We start from the raw sequence: 17,746 nt of genomic DNA on the forward strand, positions 1-17,746 counted from the left end.
GAACTATGAACCATCACTGCGCCGGCGTGGGGTGCCGGGGGTCAGGCTGCTGCGCCAGAGCACGTGCTAGAGCGTAACTGGGCCCACTGCTTCCCACCAGGGCCCTTTCAACCAGGAGCGACAGAGCAGAGGGGAAAAAGGGCGGGGAAAGAATTATGAACCAAACTTTTGGCTCAATTCTATTCCTAGATGCTTTGAAGATATATATTTTAAACGTATGAAAATTCGAAGACTCTGAAGATTCCTGACTTACCAAATATCACAAATCTAAGAGGTTCGAAGAACCTAAATCAATCCTTAAATATTTCCATTATTCTGAAGTTGTGAATTGTAACGATTGTGTCTTTAAATATTTATTTTAGTGTGCTTTAGTCATAGAGTGATTTTAAATACCATCATTATAAAATTCAATAACTATGATTCTTCACCATAATCAAAGTTGTATGAAAATAACCAGATACAACATGCATAATTTGCTGTTATATGCCATCTATCATGGTTTGCTTACAATAGGTTTCCTTGCAACCAAATACACTAACGATAAACTAGCTAATGAATCTTTTAAAAATGATTTTAGATTAGCTTAGATCTATTTACTATCAAAAATATATTTAAGTTAATCGGCTATTAAAATGTATGATATAAAGATATGAAATAGCATGAACTACCTTTCCTGATTCTATTTCCTAGTACAGTATAACAAACTGAAAGGAATTTTTAAGATTTTTATAATTTCTTTTGAGGTCTAAAAAGGATTAAAAGATCAAGTGGTCTGTTGAAATAAAACATGTTAAATGATATATAATTAGACAATTAATCTGAAAAATATAAGGACACAGCTTCTTAAGAATGGAAAATTGGCTGAAAATATGACCCTTAACATATGATCAATAAAAAGAAGATCACTGGGAGAAGACACTGATAGGGTATAATATTCAGGTGATTCTGAGTTTCTTTTTGGTCCTGTTGAGTTTGAGATACTTGGCAGGGCTGCCACATTGCACAAGCCCATTTCATTCTGTGAATGGTGCTACAAAAAGTTGTACAGCACTGGCTTAATTTATGGGACATCTAGACGGAAATATCCAGCAGACAGCTGGAATTAAGAGGCAAGAAGTCAAGAAAGATGTAACGGCTAGAACTGCAAATATGGGAATCATAGAAAATGAGAATTGAAGTCATGGACGTGGATGACATTTCCCATGAAGAGATAGCAGAGTGAGAGAGGGCCAAAGACAGACACTTAACGGAAGTCCTCACTTTGGGGCGGGGGAGGAAAGGAGCAAATTAAAAAGATACAGCATGTGTTTGGGAGTCCAGCTTCATCTGTTTACATCAGACCTACTCCCTGTACTACACACACAGCTGACACCACATAAAAACCAGCCCTCGCATTATTACAGTGTCGGCCCTAAAATGCTCTGCCTGGCCTTTCTTACATTCCACCTCCTCCATGTTTCCCCCCCCTCCGCCCTCATGCCTTGCCTTCCCATTCATCGTCTCACCTTATACCTTGGAAATAAAGTGCCCGGCACTGCTGTTCCAACTTTAACTTTGTGCTTCTCTCATCTGTTTCAGTTGGAACTCTCCCTTTGACAACACTGTCTCCTGCTAACCTGAGGACAATCTATCACAGTACCTGGCGCTACGTGTCTGAGTGCAGGGCCTTGCAAGTGGTACCCCCGCCAAGTTCCCTTGGCCCCATGAGTAGGACAGATAACCTAAAATAAAACCAGTGTCATGCAATGCCATCGAAAAGGAAAGTTTTAAGGAGGACTGTCACTTGGGAAGGGGCTCCCTAGTGCCTACAAAATAAAGTCCCAAATTCTTAGCCTGGTCTTAAGGTTGTACCCCAGTGGCCTTTACAGACTTAGCTACTCCTATTTCCCTACGAGACCCTACCCTTGCAGCTACACTGCTTGCTCTTTACCGGGTACGTTTCATGTGCCAAGCCCTCTATGCTCTTGCTCACACCGGCAGCTGGTCTCCTATTAAATTGAGGTGTGTGAATGTGATGACCTTGGCACAGTTCAGTGACAAGTAAGACAGTTTAGAAATAAGAGGATTTACGTAACAATATGGACCAGCTCCATAATACCTATGAAGGTATTCATTTTTGTTTGTTTGTTTGTTTGCTTTTTACTGTTGACACTCCTATGAAGGTATTTTAAGTCATCATAAAGGTCATTTTACCGAAGAAGGATTGGGAAAAACAGAGTCAGGCTCGGACTAGATATATCCATTGGGTCAAACAACTTCTCTACTTAAAAAAACAAAACAGGTAGTCAGTGAATTATATGGTATGTGAATAATGTTTCACTAAAACTGTTACCAAGAGAAACAGGTATGGCTAGCATGCCCAGGTGCAGGTTTTCAAAGACTAACGGTCCATGAAGGAATGGGAGTAGAAAATATTTTTTGGCTGCTATCCCTCCGTGACCAAGTCTTCAAGAAAAGCAAGAGCTGGCCCCAGGTCCCTGAATCGATGCTCGGACGTGTTCTCAGGATTAGGGCTGGTGACTGTCGATGCTGGGCTCCCGGCTGACCTTCGCGAGCGCGTCGCTGACAACACCGAGCTCATGCAGCCCGTTCGCGACGCCGCTTATGCTCTCGGTGCCTTTCAAGATCCGAATACTCTGTGTGTACGGATTATACTTCACTCCAAACGGGCGCTTCATTGTTTCAGTAAATTCTCTAGTTAAGAAAAACAAATAAAAGCCAATCAATTCCCAGTGAAAACACAAAAATTTCTAGTGAAAACTAAATAACAGCAAACCTATTTCACACACTAGGCAAAAGACAAATCTAGACGTTCCTGCAGCCAATCTGACTACTCCCTACACTGCATGTGCACATGAACCCTGGAATCCATAAAAGTAGAAAACCTGACGTCGCCGTGGATACATCTACCCCTAGATGAAAGATCCTGTGGGTGGCTTTATTAACAATTCATTACCTTACACATATCTTAACTACTGTAAGGAGACCGACCACAGTAGCTTTATCAGTAAACAATGACAACTCTGGCCATATGGTAACAGATCCCTCAGTTGTGATTTACACAACTACACACACACACACACACACACACACACACACACACACACACACTGAAACAGGCCAAGAGCAGTCCTGCCTCCTGCCCATGTACATTCTTTCTGCTTAGAATGTTTTCCTCTCACCTTCTCTAAAATGACCTAAATTCTACCCTTTCTTCAAGCATGAAAGTTTTCTGCCTTCTTTCTCAAGCCAAAATTCGAACGTCTCATTTGGCACTCCCAGGAACAGTCGCGCTCAGGACCCCCAGGGGTAATCGTACAGCTCAGGACAATTACGCATGAGTGCAGGGTGAAATCCAGCTTGCAGTCCACCTGGTCTACCCCCAGGGGACCCCTCTTCTAGCTGCACAAAGGTGCCACATGTGCACCTTAGAGGAAGACTTCTGATATCGTTATTTGGTTCTGTGCATGTTAAATGCCCAATTAAAAGAAAATGCCTGGAAGACAAGGAGCATGTCTTCAACCCCTATCTATCTCCATTGTCACAATAAGATCTCATGACCCCTTGCACTAATACTGTTTTGTTGCTTATGCCTCTACCGTCCTTTCCTTTCCTGAACCTCTATCTTAGCTCAGACTTTTATTTTCACTTGAAGCATTGCAAGAATATAAGTAGTTTCTCTGCCTGCAATACCTTCCTTTCTTAACAACACACTTAGCTAATTAATAGTTAAAGCATAGCTTTGATTTCATCCATTTCCTATATTTTTCTACCTCTGTGCCTTTTTTATGCTGTCCTTTAGCCTAAAACTTAACATACCTACATCCTTTCTATCCTTCATGTACTTTCTAAAATGCCGTTAGCCTTCTCTGTTCCCCTAGCTGGAATGAATTACTCCTGCATAAAATGCAGAACAGTGTTTCAGTCATATCTCCTCTAAGGCTTTCTCTGTTGTTGTATAGTAATTTGTGTATAGCTTTTTTTTCCTTAATAGATTATAAGCTCTCTGATTGGAAGAAACCATTTTCTTGATGTAGCTGACTCATAATTTAAAACTGTCATTTAAAACCACATACTCTAAATATTTGTTGTGAAAGGGAGATGTGTTACAAGTAGAAGGCTCCTAGGCTTCTAATTATCCCGTTGCTTACTTCTGTGATTTGTTGCCATTATTGGACCTATGTGTTACAGAGGAAAATTAAGGCATGGGGAAGATACACTTTACCTCATCTTCTCCTTTGCATCTTCAAAGCTTTCAGATACAAAGTAGACATCCTGAAAAGTTGTGATGAGACATTCCTGTTTGCAGGTTACCTTGGGATCAAACGGCTTTACATTGGCATGTCCAGAAAGTGCATGCTGGAAAACAAAGAGTTAGTGAATCAAAGAATGCTATCTATTTTCATATACCACATTCTATACACAACTGCCAGAATCTGCACACCTCTGAATGCATTACTAAAGCAAAGGCCCCAACCTACAATTCCACGCTAATTTCCTACAGCTCTATTTAACCCACAATATTATCCAGCAAAACAAATGGCCTGTCGCTCTCTGGAAATGCTTTGAGATCATCTCCATTGTTTTAACACTCTTCTCCATGTAGGAGGCATCCAAGGATCTTCATGTAGTTCTGTATTATGGCAGGTGCCACATATTTGGTAAGACTTTCTACCTGCGCTAGCTATTCCTGCGCATGGCCTGTACCTACCACCAGGTGGCAGGCTCCTTGAGAGCATGACACTGCCCTGGATTTGGGCCGCACATGTATCCATCACTCAACAAACCTAAGTTTATTCCTTTATTGGCTAAATAAGAAATCTCAAAGAATTCCCTAAAAATTAAAGCTCCTGCTGGCACACCAAAAATGGTGAGGAAACAGCAAGACTTTTTAAGCAAAAGCTTTAAAGCACTTTTTTATTTTAAGGATACATATACACACACTCACACATACATATATAAATCAGAATATTTGGGAAACAGAGAAAAATGTCTCTTAAATAATGTTTACCGTCACCTTCAGTATTTTCCATACTAAGCTCTTACTCAAGCCCGCAAACTATTTCAGGTCATATAAGTGATATTAAGTGAATATAGCAATGTGCGAAGATTTACAACTCTTACTTTGAGTTCACTGATGGAGGACAGTAAGCCAGCACCAAAGACTCTTAGCTGCCCATCTTGTTTACACAGACCAAACTCCACAGTGAAAAAGTAGCACTGCAAAAGGACATCAATATTACTTTCACATCCTGAGTGACTCCATTTAAAACAAATTACAACCCTTCGTCACTACCCAAAGTATCCTGGAATAAAGTCAAGACCCCCCGACTAGCTCACAAGTATTTCTACAGTCTGGCCTCATTCTAAACCAAGACTTCTCAAGCTGTTGTTCCCAGGATCCTTATACACTCTTCAAAATTACTGAAGACGCCAAATACTTTTTGTTTATGCAGGTTATAGCTAGCTATACTTACCATATTAAAAATTAAAACTGAGAAAATATTTAAATATTTACTCATTAATTTTAAAATATGGTAACATAAATAACATTTTAATGAAAAGTAACTATATTGTACAAAACCAAAAAAGTAAAAAACTAGCATTGTTTTACATTGTTGCAAGTCTTTTAAAAGTCTGGCTAGATATTATTTAATGTCTGGCTGGAAAGCAGATGGATTCTCACGTCTGCCCCTGAATTTAACCTGTTGCAATACATTGTTTTCGTTAAAATATATGACTATGTATATTCATTTGCTTATTACCTATATCCCACATTGGAACATAAGCTCTATGAAGATAGGAATTTTTATCTGGGGTTTCTTTTTCAGTGTTACATTCCCTATGCTTAAAACAGCACCTGTCACTTAATAGGTTATCAATGAATAAGAGTAATAATGATGGCTAACATACAGGATTAAAGTACATGAAGAAAATTCAGCCTCACACAGATAAGTAGTTGGAAGAGGGCTGAATAGTGTAATAGCCTTTTCAGATAATTGTGGATATTTTTCTTTGACATTACATCAAAACTCAAAAGGTGGTCGTTTCTTAAAGTTCAGCTGCACTGTGGAATCGGAAACCATATCAGTGAACCCTGTTACATTAAAGTCCATTTTGTACTCTGAATGGATCTTTCACCTCTGCATGATTTAGAAAGGGTCTCCAGGGCCCCAGACCACAATTTGAGCACAGTTCTGACCATCGAGCTCATTTCGCAGCGCTTTCCCCACCCTCACACTCTGCCCCAGCTCCCTGTCTTTCTCAGCGGGTGGAAAACATTACCCACCTTCCCAGGGCCAGCCCCAGCGCTCCTCTCCTATGAAACCTCCCCCAAGCAGTTCTCCGCACTCTGCCTGACCTTCTCTATCGCCTTGATCTCATTCTAACATAACTATCTCCTCAAGCAGTGGTAAGTTCCTGAAAGGCAGGAACCAGGCCTTCCTCAGACTTGTATTTGCAGCATGATGTCTTGTATCTAGTACTCAAAAATGTTTTTAACATCATTTTTTGGGAACCTATCGTTTTTACTGGCAAAAGAAGATATACAAACAATTAACATTATTGTACACTGGTGTTTCCCTGACTTTTTTATGCTCATGTCTCCTTTGATAAACCTTAAAATTTTACATTCTCATTTAAGGTTATTTAAATTAAATTAACTATGAGCCAAGACACATTTTCTAATGGTCATCTTGACTATGCACTTTTAAACTATGCACATACCCGCATCCCACCCCAGTTAAGAATTACTGATCTATGTGGTTATTTACAGATTTATACCGTTGCCAGTTTTTGAACAGCCTCCTCTGAAGCTCCAAGGGATGCCAGGCCAATTTCTTGGGAAAATTGTGCAAAACTAGGTTCAGCCAAAAGGGGGACATGACCTAAGAGTTCATGGCAGGTATCTCTGAAAAAGAGGTACAAGTCTGTCACACTGTGATGCTTAACACAAACACATTCACCAACCATTCAAGCAAAGTAAAATCAGAACTTACTTTTATTAAATTTAACCAAGTGGTATTACTTTGGAAAAAGATCACAAAGGACATTAACCAAATAAAGAAACAGTTTTGGTTCAAAACCTTGGCTACTCACAAACCCACACATGTAAGTTCATACCGATATTCACAGACATGAAACCCCCCCCCCAATCAGGACTCTGATCAAATGTTACTTTCCCTGCAAGGCCTTCCCTGATCACCTTTTTCAAAATAGCAATACTGCACACACACACACACCCACACACACACACACACACGCACCCTCCATCTTCTTTCCATACTTTATTTTTCTCCATGCACTAATCACCATCTGAATATATATAACTGTTTGTTTATTACCTGTACCCCCCCCCCCACACACACACACTGGAATAGAAGCTCTATGAGGCAGGAATTTTTGTCTGATTTTTTCAGTGTTTATACATTCATACTTCCTCTATGCTTAGAACAGCACCTGCCACCTAACAGGTTGTCAAATAACAATAATAATAATGATGAAAATAAAAATGGCCAACATATATAGAGCATGAAGCATGTATTGTGTGCCAGGGGCCATTCTGAATATTTTACATGTGCTGATGTACTTAATCTTCACAACAATCTCAAGAGGTCGGTACCATTATTACAAACAGCAATTTGATGAATGAACGATGAAGTACTCACGGCTCTGGAGTATAGAGGGGGTCTGAACTGTGTCTCACATACTGGGTGCAGTGAAAAACTCGGAAGGCTAAACCTGATAAGAAATCCCTTGAAGATAAGTAACCGGCCACAGGACGGATGGAAAAACCCGTGCGCTCTGCAAAGCAAGGGCAAAAACACAGAGGTCTTCACTGGAACAGACCACATGCTGCAGCATCTTAACTCTGCCAGTGGCACCAAGTGACGCACGGAGAGAAGACGTGAGAACTAAAATGTAGCCTATGTGTACTAGGGGGAAGTAATAATTATTACACCTTTTGCATATCACGCCTCCTTTCGTGTTTACAGTATGAGTTAACATTTCTTCCCCTCATTGTAACAACTAGAAAACTGAGGCTCAGAGACTCAGTCATGTGCCCCAGGCCACACAGCGGGTGGTAAAGGTAGGAGGAGAGCCCAGGTCTCCCTATTCTACACGTTGCTGTCCCCCTGAGGAGTTTCGAATATCCCCCAGACAGAATCTATTAATTTAGGTCAGAACCATTTTCGAATCTACGCCATTTTTTAACCAGTACTACCGCTTATAAAGTAGGTGCAATATTTTATCGATATGGGATGGCGGTCTTCCATTCCCCCAGCAGCCAAGGCTGTGTGGCCCCTGGAAAAGTGCCTGCCAGTAGGCCGCAGTGGCCCAGGGGCCTCGACGGGCTCCGATTTCGCCCTTCAACCCAACCCCTCACGCTCTAGTATTCCACTTGCACCCGGCTGCTTTGTACTTGGGTTCTCCCACTTGGAAGGGCAGACTTCATGGCCCAACCGAACTTTCCACAATGATGGAAAAGTTCCGTATGTGACGGCTGAACACTTTAAATGTGGCTAGTGTGACTGGGGAACTAACATTTCACTGTAAATCTCTTTTAATTATTTTAACAATCACATGTACCTATTGGCTACCATATTTGACAGGGCGGGTAGCCTCTTACAACCGATGTTTTGTTTGAAATGTCTTTTCATTTTGGTTTCTCTCGTTGACACTTTCCCTTGAAACACCTCAAGCTCCAGACCCCCAGTGAACAGCTTTCAGTTTTGTGTCCATGACAACATATTTCTTCCAAATCTCATACAAATCTGATTGATAGTAACTTCTGTAGCATATGCTTGTCTATATCTGTAATCCCATGAGATCATGTGCATGTGTCATCCGTAATCACTTCTTTTTTTTTTAATCTAGCTTTTGTAGGAACCCCTTACATGAGTTCCTCCCTTGTAAAAAGAGTGTTGTTCATTCCTGTCCACTTCTTCTCTCGGGTATGATAGTAGAGTAATGAGAATTGTGGAGCTGAATATGCAGATTTTTATAACAATCTTTGCTAAAAATTCAAAGATAGTAATTTCAGATGGAAATAAACTAAACTAAACATAATTTCTCTTTTTCCCCCTAAGTTTCTAACCTACTGAGATCAAAGGGGATACTTCTTTTTCTTACATACTGGAGACCCTAGATCATTTTATTTCCTACACTGGCTGGAAGAAATAAGGAGGCCTGGTCCAAACAAGAATGAAGATCTAAAAGGGACACAACGGTCCTGACCCTCTCTTTATGCCTCTACGAGCACAGCCTCTCCCACGGGAAAATGATGGCAGGTTAATGTGGAAGGGGCTTCAGACCACCTACTCCCCCCTTCCCCGAGGAGCTTGAATGTCCCCCCTTCCCCGAGGAGCTTGAATGTCCCCCCTTCCCCGAGGAGCTTGAATGTCCCCCCTTCCCCGAGGAGCTTGAATGTGCCCCACCGCATCCCTGGCAAGTGGGTGCGGGGCTCCTGCATCAGCACCGCGGATGGGGAACTAACTACCTCCTGAGCCTGTTCCGTTTCCATTTCGAGCCAAAAGCTTGTAGTTTCTACTCACAGTCCTTTACTTTAGTCATCCCTCTATTATGCAGGATGACCTTGAAATCTTTAAATAAAGCTATAATATCCCTTAAACCCCCAGGTTAAACGCCTTAAGAATCCTTCAGATTTTATTTATATGATGCATTTTCCAGTCCCCTTATAATTCTGCTCACTCTCTTCTACATCAGTTCGGTTATGATTATCCCTCTTCACATGTGGAGCCCAATACAGGGTCCAATACTCCAGGACAGAGAACAGGAAAATTCTCATCTCCCACATCACTGGACGTTATTTCTCTATTAAAAATCCTCTTGTGATCCACGCAGAGCTCAACATTCCCCTGACAAAAAGTTAATGAGTTTATTACCTTTTAAAAAGTTCGAAACATCTTCCAATTGCGGGATGTTATCTTCCCGATAGCCACAATATTTAGAAAGCAAAGGTAAGTTTCTGAGGTATTCTCTGCAGGCGTGCGTCGGGTAGAGCTTGTTGAGCTCTCGGAACACGGTGCCCCAGGTCTTCGTCTCCTCTGCGGTGAATTCAGCCCTGGGAATGGGGTCCCCGCTAGCGACACGGAGGAAAGAGGTTACTTCGAATCAGCATTCAGGAGACAGTAGCACTTATTCTCTACTTACTAAATGAGCGCGATTCCCTCTCTGCCGATTTTACCATTTCCCAGTTGGACAAGTGGTTTTTACACTGCACTTACTGTCTGTAGTTCAGAGCCAAGTCCGCGAAATACTTCCGTCGTTTACGGTAGACACTGTCTTTGAAGCCCTGATAATTAGAGAAAAGGTGTTAAACGTTCGTATTAAAATAACCTTGGCAAGTGATATTTGGGAAACATTTTTATATTCAAGAGCTACATAATTGTTATTTTGAGCAAGCTTGTTTAGAAGTTTATGATCATTTTTAATTTAAAGTCAATGTTACATGACAGCTTTATACTATAGTGGCTACAAAGATAAAAGATACTATAGATACAGCTCTGGCTGGTGCGGCTCAGTAGTTTGAATGTCATCCTTCGCACCAAAGGGTTGCGGGTTCGATTCCGAACAGGGCACATATCCAGGTTTCGGGTTTGATTCCCCGTTGAGGGGTGTACAGGAGGCAACCAATTGATGTTTCTCTCTCACATCGATGTTTTTCTCTCTCTCCCTTTCTCTCTCTTTAGAATCAATGGAAAAAAACATATCCTCCAGTGAGGATTAAAAAAAATACTATAGATACAAAAATACTTTAGTGCTATAAAAATATAACAGTTTGAATAATAAAAGCACCATCCTAGTTAAATATAAGCTCTTTCTCAAGGGTAAAATTTTTTTTTTCTTAATCACATAACTGGTCTCTCCAGCTAGAAATGTTTGTTCTCTTATGTATATCTTAAAGCAATTTGTTCATGCTACCTAGCACACTTTCCACATTTGAATCTCATATGTTTATTTGTACGTGTGCTTTATCTTTTCCACTGGCCTGTAAGCTCCCTGGCAGGTATAGCAGTTATAAATTTCAATAGTTACTCAATAAGATACTATAGAATAAATGGGTGGACAGGCCAGGGGCTCCTGAAGGCTGTATAAATCCTAATACTCTCAATTTATTAATTCTCCAACTCATGCCTGTATTCTTTCCCATGTAATTTCCCAAGGAAACAACTTCCTAGTTCACCAACTGTCTAATAATCCAATTATGCTGGGCAGCATGGGTGATAAGTCTTTTTCCATCCTTTCTTTACTCCCCTTTCCAATAACCCACACCCATTTTAATCAAAACTGACTGCAGACAGAGTCTTTATTTTAGTATAACTCTTAAAATAACTCTTAATACTAGAAATGTCAAGCATTGAACAGATGCTTTGGAACCAAAAAAGTAGGATGCTCTTCAGGCAGTAGGTCTCGATTTCACCAACACAGGGTCTACTAAACCTCCTGAAATCCCAACTAAAACAAGATCCTGTTTAGTCTGAAATAAGCACTTTCTCCCAAAATAAAAGATTGCCCTTAATTTTTAGTTTACTTTGAATTATTTTCATGAAAGTATTTATTAAAAACACTTACAGGATGGTCTGCATCCAGTTCAGATCCATACATCAGAACTCTGTTGGCACAATGGTCCAGGTCAGAAATCTTCTTTGGAAACCAAGGAACTGTTTCCATACCTGCAAAACACAAAAAAAACACAAACAGCTGAAAAGACCATCTTAAGCAAGGCAATAAGGAAGAAGGTATTAAGAAAGTCATAAATGCATTTAGATGAGTTCTATTTTAGCTGGTACATTGAGGCAGAATTTACACAAGTAAATTTCTCTATTTCTAATAAGTAAATATTCAGCGTTTTTAGCTTAAAATTTATAAGTCTTGATTTCCTAAGTGTTGGAGAAATACTATACTTTGCCAATAGACCAAAACTTCTGCATGTGCTGTTCTTCTGCCTAAAACACCTACCCCCTCCCACCTCCTGTTCTACCCCATCCTTCAGTTTTCCTGAGAATATCCTTCACCTACCTCAAGGCCCAAATCAAAGGAGCCTCCCCTGACTCTGTAAGTGGAGCTAACTCTCTGTCGTCTGGGTTCCTGTGACACTATGTTTCTAATTTTCTGAAAGCTTTCTTTCTGTTTCAGTATAATGTATCTGTAACGTGTCTGTCTTACAGGAAAAAATGTGAGGAACTCTAGGGTAGGGACTTTATATTTTTGAATCCTCGCTTCTTAGTAGAAATATCTGACACATGTTGGTATTCCCTAAATATCAACGGAACTATTTAATCTCTATAAAACTCTTAATTTTATAGAGAAGGTAATCAAAGTCCAGAAAGGTAATTTACCAAAGTAGCTCCTCCCTCCCTGATAAAGGAGAGAGGATAAGAATTCGGCCCTTCTTTCTTTGGTCAAATGCTCTTTCCTACATACCCAGCCGTGATATTCAAGAGATTAAACCACAAATACAATAGGGACACCAATCACATTGCTCCAAATAGACACAAGCAGAGTCCTAGGCTCCTGCTCTGCCAGGCAGGGGACTTTTAGGGGAGAACCTGGAGCACACAGGTGGGAAGCACTCCAAGGACTCAGGGAAGCAGCTACCTGACAGCCAAAAATGAAAGTATACCAATATTTTAACAATTTACACAGCCATACAAACACATAACATGGTTATCAGTCCTGATCACACCCCAAATATTGTGACATAATCTGAAGGGGTTAGTTTAAAATTGAGTAGCATATACAAAACGTGGCCAAATTACCTATTTGTCTTTTGCCCCAAGTAAAAGACAGGATTTTTTCACAATAGAAGATCTTAGCCTGTATCTTTGCTGAGTATGTGAACCCTTAAAAGGCCTTACTGCTTTTTATTTGCTTTCGGTGGATGTGGGGACAAAATAGTCATGGGGATGTAAAGTACAGCACAAGGAATATAGTCAGTAATATTGCGATAACTATGTATGGTGCCAGGTGGGTCCTGGAAATGTCGGGGGTGGGGGGCACTTTGTAGAGTATATGATTGTCTAACCACTGTGCTGTACACCTGGAACTAATAGAAAATAATATTGATTGTCAACTGTAATTGAAAAGTAAAATTTGTAAAAAGAAAATAAGTTAATAAAAAGCACACAATTTAAAACATCTTCTGAGCAGCATTTTTACTTTTCAAACTTACCATCCTCCTTCATGGTAAAATGATCAGGTGAGTTCACAGAGAGGACATTAGTATGAGACTTCAACAGAAGAAAAATGTCATTCAATTGTTCTCTGTTGATATCACAGTCAACAAAAATCTCAAATTCCGGGTTTCTTCTCTTTGATTTTCAGGACTCGATGTGTAACAGGTGCATGTGCTTCTCCTGTGTAAAGCAGAGGGTGAAGCTTACGTGACGCTTCAAATGGTGACTGTCTCTGAGCAGATTACTTTCACTGCCACTGAAAATCAATCTCACACTTATCATAATAGCCAAAGGGAGAAAAGGCTGTTTCTAGTGATGCCAATGGCAAAATAATCCCCCCTAAATATTAAGTACTATTCAAAAAAGTTTGAAAAAGTTGTCCCATCCTCCTGAAACTAATAAAATAATACCCATTAGAAGTCCTCAGATTGCCAGAATTAAGTGGCCTTCAAATGAAAATACCAAGTCCCCTAGATAAAAAGAAACTTTTGAAAATTGTCACCAATAAGAGTCAGTTTTCAAAAAGTCATGCTAATGTTACTCCTTTAGAAAAGTTTCCTTTGCAAAAATGCATCCAATAAAATTAGATGAACAGGTTGAACAGAGAGTTTCTAATACCTCAAATCTCCTAAGCCACAAGCTCAGTAACCAGCTAAACCAGATTGCTGCTTCTGGTCTCTTCATGACAGTCTAAGCTGTTGGTGCCATATGTTAAAGCCATGGGAGGAAGAGATCTTCTCTTACCAATTTGGGTAGCTGAGGAAAAGCACTGGTGACCTAATAATTAAACATAAGAGCCAGTCACCCAAAAATTTTTCATCTAAAAAATGAGAAGGTTGGAGTAGATGATCTCCAATACTAACCACTTCAATCTAAATTAACTTAGTGAACATCTCTGTAGCCAGGTAAGGGCTGTGAAGCATACAATGAAGGGTAAGACGCACAAGGAATTTATAATCTAATTGTCTAACCACCAAAAGAACAATTAAGAGGTTGCCTCTGGGGAGTGGGACTGAGGATATAATGTGTTGGGTTGAAAACAAAATATTTTTCAAACTCTTCTAGACTATGTCTATATTTAATTTTTTTAATTCTCCAAAATATTATTTCAAATGGCTACATAATCATATGTCCTATGGATATAAACTTTTTTTTTTTTAACTCCTCACCCGAAGATATTTTTCCATTCTTTTCAGAGAAAGTGGAAGGGTAGAGAGAGAGAGAAAAGTCGACGTGAGAGAGATACATTGAGTGGTGCCCTGACCGGTGCCAGGGATTGAGCCTGCAAGTGAGGTACATGCACTTGACTGAAATCGAACCCAGGACCCTTCAGTCCTTGGTCCCATGCTCTAACCACTGGGCCAGACTGGCTAGGGCTAACCTTCATTTTTAAAATAGCTAACATTTACTGATAAGGTACTTTGAACCATCTTAAGCACTTATATATATTCACTCTATTAATTCTCACAATGATCCTATAAGGTAGGAAAGGTTCTTGTTTTATAGATGTAAAGACAAATGCAGAGAGACTAATTTGTCCATGATCACCCAGCTAATAAGTGACAAAGCAAGGATTTGAACTCAGGCAGTCTACCGCCACAACCTACAAGCTTAACCCCAAAGATGTTCTAGTAGCATCATTTAACCTGTCCCCTACCTTAGGACAAGTAGTTTGTTTATAATATTTAGTTCCTATAAATAAATCTTTGTGTCCCTACGCCCTTAAAACTAAAGTAGGTCCCCCAGTTCAATGCTATCATAGTACCTGGTACTTCTCTTTCAGGTCACTTTACACACACGTAACCATTTATACCCTATGATTATTTGTTCAGTGTCCGTGTTCCCCACTAGATTACACACACTGTGTCTACTTTGTTCAGATCCATGTCCTTAGTATCTAGCAGGGCACCTGGCACATAGTAAGTACTCAATAAACACTCATGGTCTGCCTCACTGACCCCTGTTTCTGTAAGACAGACTGATGGAAGTGGAATTACTGGGTCAAAAAATGTGCACATTATGGGTGTTGGGGGCTGAGTGGAGATGGGCATGGGGGGATATGTAATAGTGTCAACAATTTAAAGAAGAGAAATGCAAAAAAATAAACAAGTACATAAATAATAAAATGAATAGAAAAGAAAATGTGAACACTTTAAGGCTCATAATATATATTACCAGGTTGTTTCCTTACACATTACACTGATTTACCCTCACACCAAAGGTGTATCTAAGTGCCAAATGCATTGAAGCTTTGAAGATAGGGAACTGTATAATTGTAAAAATCTTTGCTATTTTGCCATATAAAAATATCATTAACTATATTATTAATACATCATTAAAATTTTAATATTTTTAAATGAAAGTAAAATTAAAATTTGTTTCTCCAAAATCTATGAAGTAAGCCTTTCTTCCCCCATTTCTTTAGCTATTTATATCATCTCTTCTGTAAACTGTTTTTATCCCTTGCCCATTTGTTAGAACTGAGCAATAACTTAGAAATTTAAGTGCTTAAGAAATTTCTGGTCTGGCCAGTGTTGACTCAGTGGCTGAGCATTGACCTATGGACCAGGCGGTCACAGTTGGATCCCCGGTCAGGACACATGCCCAGGTTGTGGGCTCGATTCCCAGTGGGGGGCATGCAGGAGGCAGTCGATCGATGATTCTCTATCATCATTGATGTTTCTATCTCTCTCTCCCTCTCTCTGAAATCAATTAAAACATGTTTTTTTTTAAAAAAATAAATTTCTGTAGTCTAACTCTGAAGAATTTACAATATTCTATATTTTAAATGTAATTTTAAAGGCTCATTTTAGAGAGTTCTATGCAGAAATAAGGAGAGAGCTTACCTAGAAGGTTTTCAGTGCTTTTATAAGTCCTCCAACTTCATTCTTTAAGGAAAACATGAGAGTTGCTCCCCTCTTTCTAAAAAATGGTCTTTGTTTTCCTTATTGTCTTCAATCATGATGAACTTGGTATACTTCTCTAAAAATAAAGTATGAAAATGTAAGGAAAGGTCTAAAAAACGTGCAATGTAAACATGGTCCCCACACTCAGGGAATCGAAAATCTGGTAGAGAGGATGACAGTGCAGGAAGATATTGTAACAGGGAACACAAATGGCACAATGATGGCAGTGAACAGATTTTTGGGGTACAGGTTCAGAGATGTTTCACTGAAGATGTGTTTGAATTGGATCTTAAAGAAAAAAGCAGAGCCTGGCCATGTGGCTGAGCAGTTGAGCGGCGACCTATGAACCAGGGACCACGTGGGATTCCCGGTCAGGGCCCGTGCCCGGGTTGTGGGCTCGATCCCCAGCAGGGGGCGCGCAGGAGGCAGCCGATCAATGACTCTCATCATTGATGTTTCTACCTCTCTCTCCCTCTCCCTTCCTCTCTCTGAAATCAATGAAAGCAGATTTTTAAAAAAGAAAACGAGGGAAAGGAGTAGATAAAGAAGTTAAAGAAAAAGATGAAGACACAACCAACCAAGAGAGAGCAGTGAGGAGTCATGTAGGCAGCTAAGTGGGCCAGATCCTTTAAGAGGCTCCAGGCAGGCAGCGCAGGGCAGTGTGGGCTTGGTCTTCTATGCCCACCCAAGTACCCCTTGAAGGACGCTGGCCCACGTAATTGAAGGCTAAATGAGAAAGGTAAGGACAAGGTCGTTTTCTTAAGCTCAAGTCCTGGCTTTGAATCATCCTTTCTACAGGATGATTCAAAATGAGGGGCTTTATGCACGTCTGTCTTTCCGATTTAAGAGTGCTTCTGAGTTTTCTTTTTCTTCCGTAAAGCTCTTTTCTTAACCCGTACTGTATAACATTTGGGGGCCCCTTATAAAAGGTGGCCCAAAGAGACCCATCTGGCTTGAGAGAGGGTACAAAGTACCAAATACGGCTTTCAACTGTATGGTCATAAACAATCGTCTGCTACTAAACACCGGCCAGGCAGAATTGCCCATTTCTTAACCTAAACTTAACTATACATGGGAAATTCTGAATTTGTGCCCTGAGGCTAAAAATTCAGGGGTGGTCTCAGATATGCATTCTCAGAATGTTTTTAGAGCTGTGAAAACCTTTGGAAACATTTCTTGTCCAACTATCACTCAAAGACCATGCCCCCCCCCCCCCAGTATGGGTGACTGTCCTACAGCATGCAAACAATAACAGAGATGTCAAATAATAGACCAAATTGCTAGTAATAAATCTATCTACAAATGCGTCTAGGCAAGCTATAATTTCTATGTGTATTAATTTCCTTATTTGAAAAATTGAAAGGATAATTAGCACCAATGTAAAGATAATAAAAAAGATTAAATATTTATAAAATATATGAAACCCTTAGAGCAATTGCTCACCTACACTAAGTACTCACTATTAGCTCTAAGCGGGGAGCACTCAGACTTTCAACGTGGGGACTGACCGCTACTGACTGCGCCACTGCCCCGTCTCCTGCTGGCCCTTAGCTTGAGCGAGGGCCCCCTGGCCTGGTGACACTGTGCCTGTTTCTCGGATCCTCCTTTCCCCTTTGCCGGTCCTCGTCCGCCTTCTTGCAC

The 17,746-nt window shown here is 40.3% G+C and overlaps 1 protein-coding gene and 1 non-coding gene across 2 annotated transcripts; one reads left to right on the forward strand and one right to left on the reverse strand.

Annotated features, from left to right (window-relative positions):
- LOC148092023 (small nucleolar RNA SNORA76) lies at window positions 1-126 on the forward strand. Its single transcript, XR_015715337.1, has one exon. It is a non-coding gene; the product is annotated as a small nucleolar RNA SNORA76 (small nucleolar RNA).
- Window positions 127-2,507: 2,381 nt separating this feature from the next.
- TPH1 (tryptophan hydroxylase 1) lies at window positions 2,508-16,176 on the reverse strand. The gene is given in 11 exon segments (XM_016225210.2): window positions 2,508-2,694; window positions 4,226-4,359; window positions 5,125-5,220; window positions 6,784-6,910; window positions 7,668-7,803; window positions 9,906-10,102; window positions 10,248-10,315; window positions 11,596-11,696; window positions 13,196-13,379; window positions 16,046-16,113; window positions 16,116-16,176. Coding segments are annotated over 11 exon segments (1,344 nt in total). The 5' UTR covers window positions 16,162-16,176.
- Between the last annotated feature and the right edge of the window lie 1,570 nt (window positions 16,177-17,746).

This window comes from Miniopterus natalensis, chromosome 11, assembly GCF_054644295.1.
Source record: "Miniopterus natalensis isolate mMinNat1 chromosome 11, mMinNat1.hap1, whole genome shotgun sequence".
In the NCBI taxonomy this organism is placed as follows: domain Eukaryota; kingdom Metazoa; phylum Chordata; class Mammalia; order Chiroptera; family Miniopteridae; genus Miniopterus; species Miniopterus natalensis.